The sequence below is a fragment of the Macaca thibetana genome, chromosome 3 (genome assembly GCF_024542745.1).
Source record: "Macaca thibetana thibetana isolate TM-01 chromosome 3, ASM2454274v1, whole genome shotgun sequence".
In the NCBI taxonomy this organism is placed as follows: Eukaryota; Metazoa; Chordata; class Mammalia; order Primates; family Cercopithecidae; genus Macaca; species Macaca thibetana.
In genome coordinates, this window is record NC_065580.1 from 88844456 (window position 1) to 88858852 (window position 14397).

Genomic DNA, 14397 nt, shown 5'->3' on the forward strand with positions numbered 1-14397 from the left:
ATTAATGGCAGGCCAGGTGTGCACATTGAATAGGTAGCTCAGAGTAATGGAGGATAAGGCAAGAGGGAGCTTTCCCAAGAGCGAGTGTGGTATTGATACAGTATTTCCTTTATAATTCCCTCTGAACTCTTATATAGAACCTTAGAAAAACACAAAATTCTTATTTTCTACAAATACTTTTGAATGTCTTGCCTAATGCATTCAGTTTGTGTCAGCTTCTTGATATTATTTTAACACATCTTTCTGTAATTGTTTTTTAAGTGTGGCACTCGAGTTTTCAGGAGTGTTCTGAGCTGTGATTGATCATCATACATGCATTTTGAATAGGGACATCTGTCTCTGCAGCGTATTATATCTCTTGACATGCCATTTCTCAGCTTGACAGAGCACCTCTAGAGGGCATAGGTTTTAATAAGAGAGAATATGTGACTTTTTTTTTTCTTCCATAGACAGTGAGTGGTGTTACATTTTATAATGAAATAATGATCAGTTGAAGTGACAGCTTACCCAATTTGCCTTTCTTGGTGAGCCAAATATAAAACTAGAAATAAAGCTTATTCATTTTAGCCTTTCTAATATTTACTTCAAAAACATTTTAATAGGACAATATTTACTAAATAAGTTTTCTTGTATTCATAGTTGACAGTGACAAAAAATGGCTTCTTTGTCTTTTTCTCCTAAATTTTTCTTTTTTTATCCTTATCATTTTTTCATACCTAAATTTTCTTGCATCCTTTTATATTAGCAAATTGCCTCTAATTTTGAAACATATAGTATATTAATCTGATTCGAAATTTACTTTGATATTATTTTTACCAGTCATTCAGTAATCATAGATAGTTACATTGTTTAAGAAGTAAAACACAGGTACAAAGCTAAATGAATGAGCTTTGTGTGGACTCTGCCCTAGAGGAGACCGAAGTTTAGTGTGAGAAGGAGACAGAAATGATAACAAAATATGTGCACTCCAGAAGAAGTAGGAATAATAGCCTGTGGCACTGAAGAAACAGTGACAAGCTCTGCTTGGATGGTGGACACTGGCCAAGTGGTCAAGTTGGGAGAGAAGGCAACGGATCCATGTCTTAAAACGTGAATGAGCGTTTACCAGCAAAAAGGAGGTGAGAAGGGGCAGACAAGCAGAGCAGCAGGTGCAAATTGGAAGAGTGGAAGGTTTTGACCTGTTGAAAGAAAGATGAAAATTACTTGTACCTGGAGTAGTATGTGTGCAGGGTCAGAGGAGGAGGATGACAGATGAAGCTGGAGAAGTAAAATTTTTATTTACACATAGAACTTATAGTTCTTTTCTTCCATTTTGATATTGTCTGCCTGACCCTAGTATCTTATTTTATACCCATGACTGCAAATATCTCCCAGTCATTTGAAAGAAGACTTACTGGAAGTCATTTTCCTACCTCATTTTCTCATTTCCTGACAACTTCTTTCAATTGTCTTGATTAATTTCCAAATATGGGAATATTTGCAGTTACCATGGTCAAAGATTTTATTAAAAAGTCTTACCTCTGATTCAACTAAATGGTTAGCCAATTTACTAATTAATAGGAAATGCTTTATAGTTATAGTTAATTAACATGTTAATAGTTTAAATAAAATTGATTGATTCTTCTCTTTGCTTGGTTAATTTAACTATCCCAGAGAGCAAGTTTTAAAAAAACTTATTATCATGTAGCTTTATGCAACTAATTACTGTTAGTCCTTTTCCATGTCTATGTCATTGCACTTGCTGCTTCAGCTAGTGACATCTGAACCTTCACTTCACTAGCAACATCATACAAAGAAGAAGCAGCACCATCTTGAACTTCCATAGAGATCTCTTCCCTTCTGAAGTATTTTAAAATATCATTACTTAACCAGCTATGTTCCACTTCTGGATATTTTGGTAAATTCTCCCAGCATTTAGAAGCCACATATCACCCCTTTCAGTTGCAAGAAATTGACCTTTTCTATCAGAACACTGTGATCTGTGAAATGGGTATTCAGTGACTTTAGAACATGTCAAGAAATTAGCTTCATGTCTAGAGTCTGCCTAAGCAGTTCAAAGGTGAGATTTGTTATTTCACATTTAGCAATGATTTAAAAACAAAAACGTACGCTTTGAATGGAGTGCTTTATTAAAATAACGGAAGAACATGGTAGAGGAAGAACTCCCCGGGAAGAGTTTAAATAGTATAAATAGCTTTGCTGAGAGAGCAACAAAGTTCTGTATTGTGCTGTTGCCACAGCAGCACCAATAATTCAAAACAAGGAAATGGAGTCTCATATTTAATATAATACAGACTTTTCCCTAGAACTTCTGTGGTCTAGGGTTTTTCAGGGATTGGCATGTTTATCTACATATGTCTAAATTTAGACATGCCTTTTATGTAACCTGGTAAAAGAGAAGTACTTAAAATTCTATATGATGCAGTTATTTCTTAAACATTTTTTGTTTTAAATTGACTAAACTATCAGGAATTTTCTGTGCTGAAGTCAATGCCCCAGGACATTGTGAATTTGTGCATATGAAGAGAGACATAATCTCTTATGCATCCCACATTTGATTTTAAAACATCACTTTGAAAGGTATGAAGGGGTGTTCAGTAATTCAAGGAAGAAAAATAATTTTTTTTTCCTATTGAATATTCTATTGAACATTCTATAACAAGAGTATTCTCTGCTGTGGAAGTGGGTACTCTGTTCTGAAAGTCAGGATCTGGAAATTCAGAAACACAGATATGGAAGCTTGGGGGAATTTTAAAGTCAACTTTGTATGTCATTTTGGAAGTAAATTAGAAAGATATTGGACCAATCTCAGGCATGGACACAATTCAATTCATCATTCAATAAAGCACAACTAAATATCTACCAAATAACAAAATCCAATCATAATAAAAGCACACTTTCAAAGAAATGTTTGACTGTAGCAAACTGTTTTTTATTAAATGTACTTGACACAACACAAGGACATGGCAGTGTGTTTTCGACTTTCAGATTTTTGTTGTCCCAATATTAGTTACTTCATCTCGCTGCCTGCCTGGCTTTTCCACCACCAATTTTATGCTTGTTCTTACTAAAGAGTAAATTTGCAGGCAAGTTTGATTTTTATGGGATAAGAATAAATGAAATGGTTAGGGAAATTTTCATACTTTGATCTTTTCTACCCAGTGACCTCACGATGAAGATAATGCAAAAAATTGGTCAGATATATATCTAGTATGAATGTGTGTTTGCTTTTAATTTTTTTTTTTTTTTGAGACAGTTTCGCTCTTGTCGCCCAGGCTGGAGTGCAGTGGCACGATCTTGGCTCACTGCAACCTCTGCCTCCCGGGTTCAAGCGATTCTCCTGCCTCAGCCTCCTGAGTAGCTGGGACTACAGGAACCTGCCACCACACCCGGCTAATTTTTGTATTTTTAGTAGAAACGGGGTTTCACCATGTTGGCTAGGCTGGTTTTAAACTCCTGACCTCGTGATCCAACCACCTCAGCCTCCCAAAGTGCTGGGATTACAGGTGTGAGCCACTGTGCCTGGCCCTTTTACTCATTTAATAAGGACAAATATTGCCTAGAAACTAGTTCCAAAGAGGCCTAATTCATTTTTTTGGTGTAATTTGGCCAAATATTATTTCTTGCATGAAAGCTTTATTAAGGAATTATGATATAATTTTTCATTTATCTCTTCTGGCTAGTGTTGAAAGGGGAATTCTGAGTGTTGAAAGGGGAATTGTTAGAGATGTAAAAAATAACTGAATTACCCTTAAAAAGATTGAAAAGTTAAAAGGCAAATAAAAGCAAAATGAAAATATACTTATCCATTCAGCAAATATTTAAGGACCTACATCAGTTACGTTTCTAGGCACTGGAAATAAAATGAATATTGAAAAAGACAGAATAGGTTCATGAGACTTATGTATAATCAGTATTTAAAGAGGGAATTTGGGCCAGGCACAGTGGCTCACACATGTAATCTGAGCACTTTGGGAGGCCAAGGCGGAAGGATCGCTTGAGCTCAGGAGTTTGAGACCATCCTGGATAACATAGTGTGACCCCATCTCTACAAAAAAATTAAACAGTAGCAGCTGGGTGCAGTGGCTCATGCCTGTAATCCCAGCACTTTGGGAGGCCAAGGTGGGAGGATCACGAGGTCAGGAGTTCGAGACCAGCCTGACCAACATGATGAAACCCCATCTCTACTAAAAAATACAAAAATTAGCTGGGCATGTTGCTGTGCACCTGTAATCCCAGCTACTCAGGAGGCTGAGGCAGGAGAATCACTGGAACCCAGGAGGCGGAGGTCGCAGTGAGCCGAGATCGCTCCATTGCACTCTAGCCTGCGCGACAGAGCGAGACTCTGTGTCTCAAAAAAAAAAAAAAAAATTAGTTGGACATGTTGGCATGCACTTGTAGTCCTAACTACTTAGGAGGCTGAGACAGGAGGCTCACTTGAGCCCAGGAGGTCGAGGTGGCAGTGAACCGTGATCGTGCCACTATATTCAGCCTGGGTGACAGAATGAGACCCTGTCTCAAAAAAATAAATAAATAAAAATAAAAATAAAAAAGAGGAGACTTGGATAATAAAATAACCTATCAAGATGGTCTAATATTGTTATGACTTCTTCCATTTAATCATTTATTTAGGCATTACTTATCATGAGCACATCAACATTTTTGTCTGCCCTTTTCTTCTTTGTGCACTTAATGTTATCTTTTCCAGTTTCTCAAAAGGAATAACATTTAAAGAATTAAATGAACCTCACGTGTCATTTGAAAACAGAAACAGGATTATCCATTCCAGGCCTCTGTTTTATTTTCCTCTTCCCCTCTCCTTGACACTTTATTTTTGGGCAGATGTGCCTGAGGAAGACTTAGTGTAAGATGATACAAGGTACAAGGTGGAACAGAGCTTAGTTTGTGAGTCTGAGAAGGGATGATACAAGGTGGAATAGAGCTTAGTTTGTGAGTCTGAAGCAGAATCAGGCAGTGATACACAGTATGTTTCCTAGAGGATAATAAACTTTCTATATGATGACCTTGTTTTATCGTGGTATTAGTAAGCATCAAAACTATTCACTGACTTCTATTCATATATTTTCGCAAGAGGAGGAAAATACTGCATGGGTTTTGCAGCCAGTCTTCCTGTTCAGATTTACTGTGCTTAAGTACTCAATTTGAGAGAGAGAGAGAGGTTGACAAAGGATTCCATGACTTCTAGTCTTCAAATGATCAAAACTGAGGACCTGGTGAAGGTTTCAGGAAACCACTTCTTTATTTGATTCTCTTTCCATGTAAAATGTATTTCAAAGGATAATAGCCTACGGTTTGACTCCAAAGCTTCAGTGTAGATGAGAAATTCTTCTGGCTGAACTGTATAGCTAATGCTCAATTACCTTAGCTTCTATTGAACCATATTCTAAACACCTTCCTTTGTAACCATCACCTTGTGCAGAAGTCTGTATTTTTAGCCTTTAAGCAGAGCTCAAGCACTGTATTTAGACATCTGACTTGAAGACTAAAATTTGCTCAGTGAGCAGAACAAATGTTCAGAAAATAACATTTCAAGGTTAGAGTTAGTGTCCTGAATAAAATCCCTTTTCTCCTTTTTCTCCGTATTGAATATAACATAAATAATGTACCCTGACTGACTTTTAAGATTAAAAATCAGAGAATAACAGTGAACTTGGAAAGGGAAGAGAGCATAATTAAAAATTGAAGGGGCTTCTGTTGAACAGTTGTTTGCCTGAAACAAAGTACACATTTTATTCTTGACTCAATAGGATTATGACTCGTAAAAGGATTTTTTAAACTATATAGTAAAGCTTTTAGAAAAAGGGCCTGAATAAGCCTGTAGCTACTGTAAAAAATATTGAAAGAAACATACACACACAGAATCATCATAATATCCTTCTTAGTATGAGGAGGAAAAAACTAAATATTGTTTATTGCTAGTAGTTACAGTAATTGTATTTATCAGTTTTTGACTGTTTACAATGCGTTAGTCACTGTGCAAGGCCCTGTATATAATAAACCTAATTTAATGTTCACAGCAATTCTATGGAATAGGTATTATAAATCCCATTTTGTAAATGAGAAATAAAGTCCAGAAAGTTTAATAACATTCTAAAGATTGTATGATTAGTAAATGGAAGTATATTGTGAATATTTCTCAAGAAAATCTCAAAATGGTGCCCAAGACTCCCTGTCCTTGAGAAATAAAAACATTTTACTTCTTAGGAGAAATAGATGAGAGTGATACATTGTGATTATTATTGTTAAACAGCACAATGCAAGGTCCCAGGACCCTTTTCTGAAAGGGAAGCGACATATTTGCACAAAGGGAAAGTGATTATCACTTGCTGAGCATTCCCTTAAGAATTCTGCTCACTTGGATTATGTGTAATTTGGTGAAGAATTTATCCCCATGTGTTCCATGAGGCAAAAGGATGTTGTACTTGCACTTCACAATGCATCCATACCAATCCCCTGGGGGAAAAGTAATAAATGAGTCTGGGTACTGCCTTCTCTTGGCCTCATGGTTGATGTTGTAATCTTCACTCTGTACAGCCAGTCACTGTGTGAACAGAACTAGCTAGAGCTCAGGACTATTTGACTGATTAAAGATTCCCACCGTTAAAATTAGGGCTGAAAGAAATGTTGGAAATTCTGAATATTTTTTAGGTCCTGCATTTGAAAGGTAATGAATGGGGCATATGAAACTCTTTGACCTTTTTCTGGTTCTCAGTGCCTTGAAATTTCTATCTCAATTTTTTAGATACTCAACACTCTAACCCAGCAAGGGGAGATATTTCATAGTAGGGCATAGTAATAATATAAGAAGAGTGTATTAGTCCGTTTTCACACTGCTATAAAGAACTACTTGAGACTGGGCAATTTAGGAAGAAAAGAGGTTTCACTGACTCACAGTTCTGAAGGCTCAACAGGAAGCCTGACTGGGAGGCCTCAGGAAACTTACAATTATGGTGGAAGGCAACGAGGAAACAAGCAGCTTCTTCACATGGTGGCAGGAGGGAGCAAAGGGGGAAGTGCCACACACTTTCAAACAACCAGATCTCCTGAGAACTCACTCACAATCACGAGAACAGCCAGGGGGAAGTCCAGCCCCATAATCCAATCACCTCTTACCAGGCCCCTCCACCGATATGTGAGGATTACAATTCAAGATGAGATTTAGGTGGGGACACAGAGCCAAACCATATCAAAGAGATTGAGTAAAGCAAAGGTGAATTAGAGATTTGTTTTAAATGTAGTGGAATACCAAGTTTATGTAGCAGAAAGTATAACAGTGGTATGGCTATTATTTGGTGAATCGATTATCATTCTTTTTTGCATAATAGGTTGTGAGTACACATGGCCCAATGGTGTCTTAATTCTTCATTTGAAATTCTAAAGGTTTGCGTTTCATTTTTGTTAAGCATGTTGCATTACTCTAAAACAGATTTTAAAAGAAAGATACTGAAATATAATTCCACATAGTTACTGAGTCACTGACTTTTTCAGAACTCTTATAGGTAATCACCCTTATTTATAGATGGGAAACATTCAACTGCAGAATTAAATGATTTGCTCGAAAGGAAACAGGAATAAATGGCAGAATCAACCACCTAATACTTTGGATTTTTGGAAAGTATTAAAAATAAACAAATCAAAACAACAAAGTTCTCCATTTCTTTGTTTGTGGAGTATTCTCCCCTCTGGCTCCAGCGAAATAAAAAGTCAGAAAGGAGATCCTCTGGAAATTAAACCAATGTGTTTAAAGTTAAACCCTGCCTCATGTCACTTGTACAGTTTACACAACATTCGTATCCTTAAGTGCTACCTTAATTTTGTGAATGTGAGCATAAAGAAGTCCAGGAGGCCACCAAATTGTTCTCACTGGCTTTTTGTGTAGTGTAGGATAATGAGGCAATTTTTGCTTTGTCTATATATATTTTGTGTATTACTTGATTTTATGATCATATGTTATTTGTATGACTTTACCTTTAAAGTCAATACAAACAATTATAAATGTAATTTGGTATTTACAACACACATACACACACACACACATTTTTTTTTTTCATTAAACATTAGGCAAATGGTGGTTACATGAAACATGAAACTCTGGGACTACTTCTGTTTCACAGGTTCAGATCCTGTGTCCTGACTTTTGGTCTGAAAAATATAGGCTTGGTTAATGTATTCAATTGTGTACTTTTACCCAATTCTCCATTACCTCCTATTTCATCTTCCACCATAGTAACTTTAGACAAGAAAAGTATGTTTGAAGATTACCACGGGTTAACTACCTGTATTCCATTATGAAATCTTTGTATGTAGTGTTAGTCTTTGGTTTTGTGGTCAGGATCGACTATAATCTATTCTGATTCTTGATTTGTCAAATGTGAGACCTTGGCCAATTTATCTAATCTTTGGGTAAATTAGTCTCTCCATGTGTAAATTAAGTATGAGAAAACTTAACCTTTAGGGTTGTTGTGATAACTAAAAGAGTTCCAATTTGTCCAGTGCTTGGTTTTATAGGGACTAGATACAGGAAGATTTCTTTCTTCTTCATTTGATTTAAATCCAACACTCAATGTTACTGTTGTCCCAGGTAAAATTTTAAATATTCATTTTGCTATAAATCAGACATGATTTTCAGCACTCTGTTTTAAAAAGTAATGTGATTTCTTGTGGAATAACTAAAATAAGGACCCACTGACAGTTGTTTCCACATTAAAGTGAGGTGGATTTCACCCTAAATCTTCTGAGTTGCCAGGTAAGCTTCACTTTATCAAGGAGAAAAATTAAAATCCACTGAACCAAAGTAAAATGAAATAAAATTCCAGAAGCTAAAGGACAAGTAAAGGACACAGTCTTCACACTCTGGGCTTTTCTTTTGGTCTTTTTTCCATTGACTGTGGGATAAAATTTGGGGGAAATTGTGAGGGTGTGAATGGCAAGTGTATGTTTGAGTTCTAAGACTTGGGTCATAATACCAAGTCACAATGTGTATTTTTCTATCCCCTCTCTTACTCAATGTTGTTCATTTTTTAGTGTTATTCAATATTTTCAGTATCATGATTTGTAGAAGTTTTTATCATAATTTCTTTTATTATTTTCCTTATATTGGGAATATACACCATTTGCAGTTATTCAGTGACACTTTAAAGTAGCAGTGTGATGGACATTCATTTACATAAATTGCCATCCACATCCTTGATTTTTTTTTTGTTTGGAAATAATTCCTAGAAATAGAATCACTCTTAAGGAGTGTGAATGTTTTAAAAGATTCTTGATATAGTGTGACATTTTTTTCCCTGGGAAAGGTGTGCCAATTTACACTCCTACCAGCAGAGTTTTTCACATCATGTGCTTGTCGTCATCTATTAGCATCAATGATAGGTAAAAATGTTAATGTGTCATAATTTATATTTATTTGCTTCCCAGTGAAGTTGAGTATTATGTTTTATGTTTACTAGAGAAGACGGGGACACCGGAATGCTCCTTCTTTTCAGCAAGTATATATTTAGACACATTGTGTTCCAGTGGTAGTTTTTCTCATTTATTTAAATATAGGTCAATAAGCAAAATCTTGGCTGCAAACAATCATCTTAGCACTAAATTTAGTCAAGTGTCAAAGGCATTTTAAAGACACTAAATTTGGGATGCATCTCAGAAAAACATGCTACATGATACTATGCTGATGAGATTTTCTTTTTATGGTAGGCAATTGGTAATTTTGTTGTTTACCCTGGGTTCCCCCACAATGTTGAACTAGCAACTTTCAAACCTGCATACATCTGCTTTTGTAGTCAAAATTGAAAGATACAATTGAAAGGAAAGATTTAGTTCACAAACTGTATAATCTTCTGATTCTGCAGAATTGAAATGAACAAACTTGAACACATATTTAAGAATGCAAGCTCTAGTCAGCATATAACTTAAGACCAGAAAAAGGTTGAATTTCCTTTCAAAATAAGCACCATGCATGACCGTGCTTCCTAAGAAAAAAAGAAAAGGTAATATCTCTAAAAATTGTATCATCGTTATTTTCATACTGGTTACCATGGTTCAATTAGTCCCTCTCTATACAGTCTAGTGGTACATTTTTCTAAATTGTGAAAATTCAATAATAATTACAGAATGTATAGTGTATATAAATGTGTGTTTTAAGTGGTCTTATGTATGATATTTCAAGATGTAAGCTTATTTTTCAGGATGTTGTGTTTTGGTACCTAGGAGGGTCAGCTTTGAATCATTTCTAGTTACATATTTCTAATTTGGGGGAAAATAAGTTTTTATAGGAATAAAATGAGGTCCAAGTCTTCAGCAGAGTGAAGGAGAAGACTGAATTATAAAAAGAGACTTTAAAGCTTTAGAGGAAGTTAATAAAATAATTTTATTGAATTCCATCATGACTCAGCTTCTAATATTAATTTTGTAAATAGGAAAAAGGTAATTAAATTACTAAAGCACCTTCATTTTAAAGGTTAACTTTATTATTATTGCTCATAGGAAAGTTTATTTTTTACCACTTTTAGAACCTAGGTCTTTTTAAATTGACTCACAATTCATTTGAGTGCTTTCTATGACGCGCAGTCAGACCTGCATCCTTCCTGTGTGGGCTCTGACCATCTAATACAAGAGATAATATAATGACTTACATATCTAGAACACAAGGTAATGATTCCATTACCTGGGCATATCCCTTTTTGGATTTGCAGACAGTTTAATTTTTACATCTGATCTTTAACCAGTGCTTGAGATGAAACAGAACTGGGTATTTGAAAGGAATTTAATTTGTTTTACCCATTTTAATGGTAGTTTTTTCTGAGTGTATTTAAAGAGCTTTTTATAACTACCATCTTCCAATTTTAAAAATGGAAATATATTTTCTATTGCTTATTTTTTTATGGCAAAGCCTTATGTATTTATTTTAGAAAAATTAGAAAATACTGCAAAGAAAAAAGAAAAATGAAAAAATAATAGATAATTCTAATTAACATGTTGGCAGATACTCCAGTTTATTCTATATAATTCCTATATACAATAGGGGATCAAAGCACTTGTTACACTGAATACCATACTCTGACATTACATATTTTTGTTGTTATGTTTTTGAATGAGCAACCAATAATCATGTTAGCCTGAAGACAAACTTTGTGTAGTTCAAAGAGTGTTTGCCAACTCTTTTTCAAAAAGGAGGTTTCACATAAAAATCCAGATGTCCACCTTCTCTTGATAAATGGGGGTTCTGTGCTGCTGGGGCTGACTCCTGGTTGGCCACAGTTGAGAGCAGATGGCCACAGTTGGCCTTAGCCAGCAGGAGCATGCACTCTGCATTCAGCACATTCCTGTCCTGGTCTCCTTCACATCTTGATATGCCTACCTGACTCCCAAAACCAAATTGTTTGAAGGGCAGTAGTTTGTCTAGGATAGTGCTTTCAACAAGGCTCTACTGGCCCCTAAGGGAAGATTTGAAAGTGTTTTCTGGATGCCACAGTGCTTGGAGGGCACTATTGACATTTAGCAGACTGCTGTCCTGTTATGTGAGAGGCCGTCCTGGACCTGGAAGTTGTGTCCTGCATTTTCAACAGTCCCTTTGGGTATTCATATAGGTGAAACACCTGTTTATAATTATTTGAGCCTAGAAACAAAATTGGTTGCACATATAAAAACTGCTTTAATTCAATTTTAGTATACATTGAATTTCCTAAGACTACAACTACTGTAAAATTTCAGGTAAAATTGTTCTTTGCTTTGGAAGGTTTACTGTGCATTGTTCACCATTAGGAAAACCATGTCACTGACAACAAGGTGGCTATGGTATCTGAATAACCAACACAATGCAGCTCCATCAGTGTTCATTTGTAGCACCCTTGTTCAATATAACAAAAAGCAAAATTAACACTTCTTTAACATTTTTTATGAATAAGAAATAAATCTCAGATCTTATGAGAGAATATTAATGCTTCTTTGTGTGTTTTTCACTTTTACCATCTATAATTTGCCTTGGCATGTTATCTAGACTTCAGTTACTCTTATTTTCCTTTTATCACATGCCTGTAAGCCTGATTTATTGTTTCTTATTCTAATACTAAATTTTAGCCTAATGTCCATGCAACCACTCACCCTCCAGTCTTTCACTTTCTTAACCTTCTTGAAAGTACTGGCTTCTTATTACTTCTCTTTAATTCATATTTACTTGTTGGTAGTAGAGTAGGTATCAGATAAGTTCCTTACTATGGAGGTTATGCTCATTCCTGGGGCACTTTGTAATTAAAAAGAATATTATTATAGAGGTTGTTTGTATAAACTATGAGCTTTGTGCTAGGTTAGTAAAAGAGGCATTACAAAATACTTGTTTTTAAATGTGAAGCTTTGGGCTTGAGCAGCTTAATGCTCTAGGTGAGCATAGAGAATATACATTGGTCCTAAAGAGGCTTGCAGGCTTCTAGAAAGACATTACATAGAAATAAGTTATGTCTAGACTGAGAGGATGATGAAATATGCTCCAGGATTTCAGAGAGGGGCAAGTAGGTATGTTTGAATGGGTGAGGAAGGCCTGTGGATAAAGCTGAGGAGGTGCCACCCGACCTAGATGCTTGGGGAAGCTGTTAAGAGTTTTGGAAAAGGGGACAATGAAGCAAAGTTCTCTCCCTTCTTTTTCACTTCCCCCCATTCTTTTTCTTCTAGAACTGTATCTTTTCTTCTTTCTTTCCTGAAGATGCAAAAGCTACAGATGTGAATGAGAGGGACTAAAGCCAGAGTCATGGCTGTGAAGTATTGATTTCAGGTATTTGTTCTTAAACTCAGACCAAATATAAAAAGATGACCTTGGGGGCTTAGAATTGTGCAGTTTTTGTTCTTCAAGAGAATTTATTGGAGAGATCTCAGAGTAAGGCATTGCTTGTATTTTCCTTCAGCGTAGTACTTAGATTTTTGTTTTCTTAGATCTAATTATAAAAGAGACTTAGGAGGTGGAAAATAAATTCAGTAAGTCTTCAAAGTTTTTCCTTTCTTTATTTTATAAGCTAAGTATCATTGAATTGGGGGAATACTAAGAAGGGTATCAGTGACAGAATCGCTAGTTTCCTCAACCTGCCTCAGCTTACCAAATTTAACTCGTTTTGTGAAACTATCACCACATGTAAATGTATGTAAAAAATAAGAATTTCTTTGAAGAAACGTTTTCTTAGCCAATCAAAAGCAAGAGCTAATGAGGCCTCAGGATGATTTGGTTTTCAGACTTTTTTTTTTTTTTTTTCCAATGCCACAATGCTTAGATACGGTGGGAAAGGCACTTTGAAGTGAGTACTCCAGATTTAATTCAAATGCACCCATTTAAGTAGCTCAGAAAATTGCATAATCTAGGGTTCTGGAGTGACAGTGTTTTATATGTTGAAATCTTTTGGAGTGAGATTGAAACAGCAAAATCATTTTATTTCATTAAAAGCGGTCTCAGCCTCTTCTTTTTCCTTTCATTCACTGCAGGCTTTTCCATCTAGGAAACAATTCATAGCTGCTTCTTCAGAGGATGTCTAATTTTCCCTCATTCAGAGGGACACATTTGGTAGTTTGCCCTGTGTTTTAATTAGTAAGCTTCAGAGAAAGAGAGTCGTCGGAGCCAGGGCCCCCAGTTGTGGAAGTTTCTATATCCGGTAAATTGGATCCATTCCAGGGCAGAATCATTTATCAACAAATGAAACACCAGCCACTTCCCACACGTCCTCTGATTGCATTAAAAAAATCACTCCGCTTCCTACCCAAATTGAGTATGCTTACAGTATGGAGCTGACGAACATTCTCTTTCCTTCTTCTCCTCCTCCTCCTCCTCATTCTGTTGAATTGCTGGTTTCTGTAATCTATTAGGCTTCTTATTAATAGTAATAAAATGTTCATTCATTAACTCTCTCATGCCTACATATCAGATATAGTCACTCTCTTTGCCCCTAAGTTATGCAGTCTTTATAAGGTTGTTCAGTAGCAGAGAAATGAGCTGGGAAAACTGATATTGCATCTGTAGCATCAGGTACTATTTAACCAGTGGGAGGGACTGATAAAATTAGCAAGTTGACTAACCACTTCCCTTCCTTGCGGCTCTTTAATATTATAACGGATACAGAAAAGTTCAGAAGGACTGAGCTACTTTGCGAAACCACAGCACACTTTGGCAAAGACGGAATGCACAATAAAACGGGTAAGTTTCTTTCTTTTAACCTTTTAAGAGAACTGTGAAAAAGATAGTGGGGTAGACGTTTTTAAGTTTGACTCTGCAAATCGTCTTTAATAATTTGTAGGCTGTGGAAAGATAAACCTGTCATGAGGAGGGAAGCAAAACGCTTTTCCAATCAGTAGCAGCAATAACAACAAAAATTACATTGAGCAAAACATTCAACTCTGAGA

The 14397-nt window shown here is 35.9% G+C and overlaps 1 protein-coding gene across 12 annotated transcripts in view; it reads left to right on the forward strand.

Moving 5' to 3' along the window:
• HDAC9 (histone deacetylase 9) overlaps nucleotides 1-14397 on the forward strand; it is a 927498-nt gene that overhangs the window by 192801 nt on the left and 720300 nt on the right. For 2 of the 12 annotated variants that reach the window (XM_050783061.1, XM_050783069.1), the window contains exon 1: nucleotides 750-14191. The exons of 8 other annotated variants lie outside the window; for them this stretch is intronic. Coding sequence is in view for 3 of the 4 variants with exons in the window: in XM_050783069.1 (XP_050639026.1) it covers nucleotides 14176-14191 (16 nt within the window). In the remaining variant the exon portion in view is untranslated. Of the gene's footprint in view, nucleotides 1-749; nucleotides 14192-14397 lie in introns of those variants that run through there. 2 more of the 12 variants (XM_050783070.1, XM_050783083.1) reach the window with 2 other exon arrangements.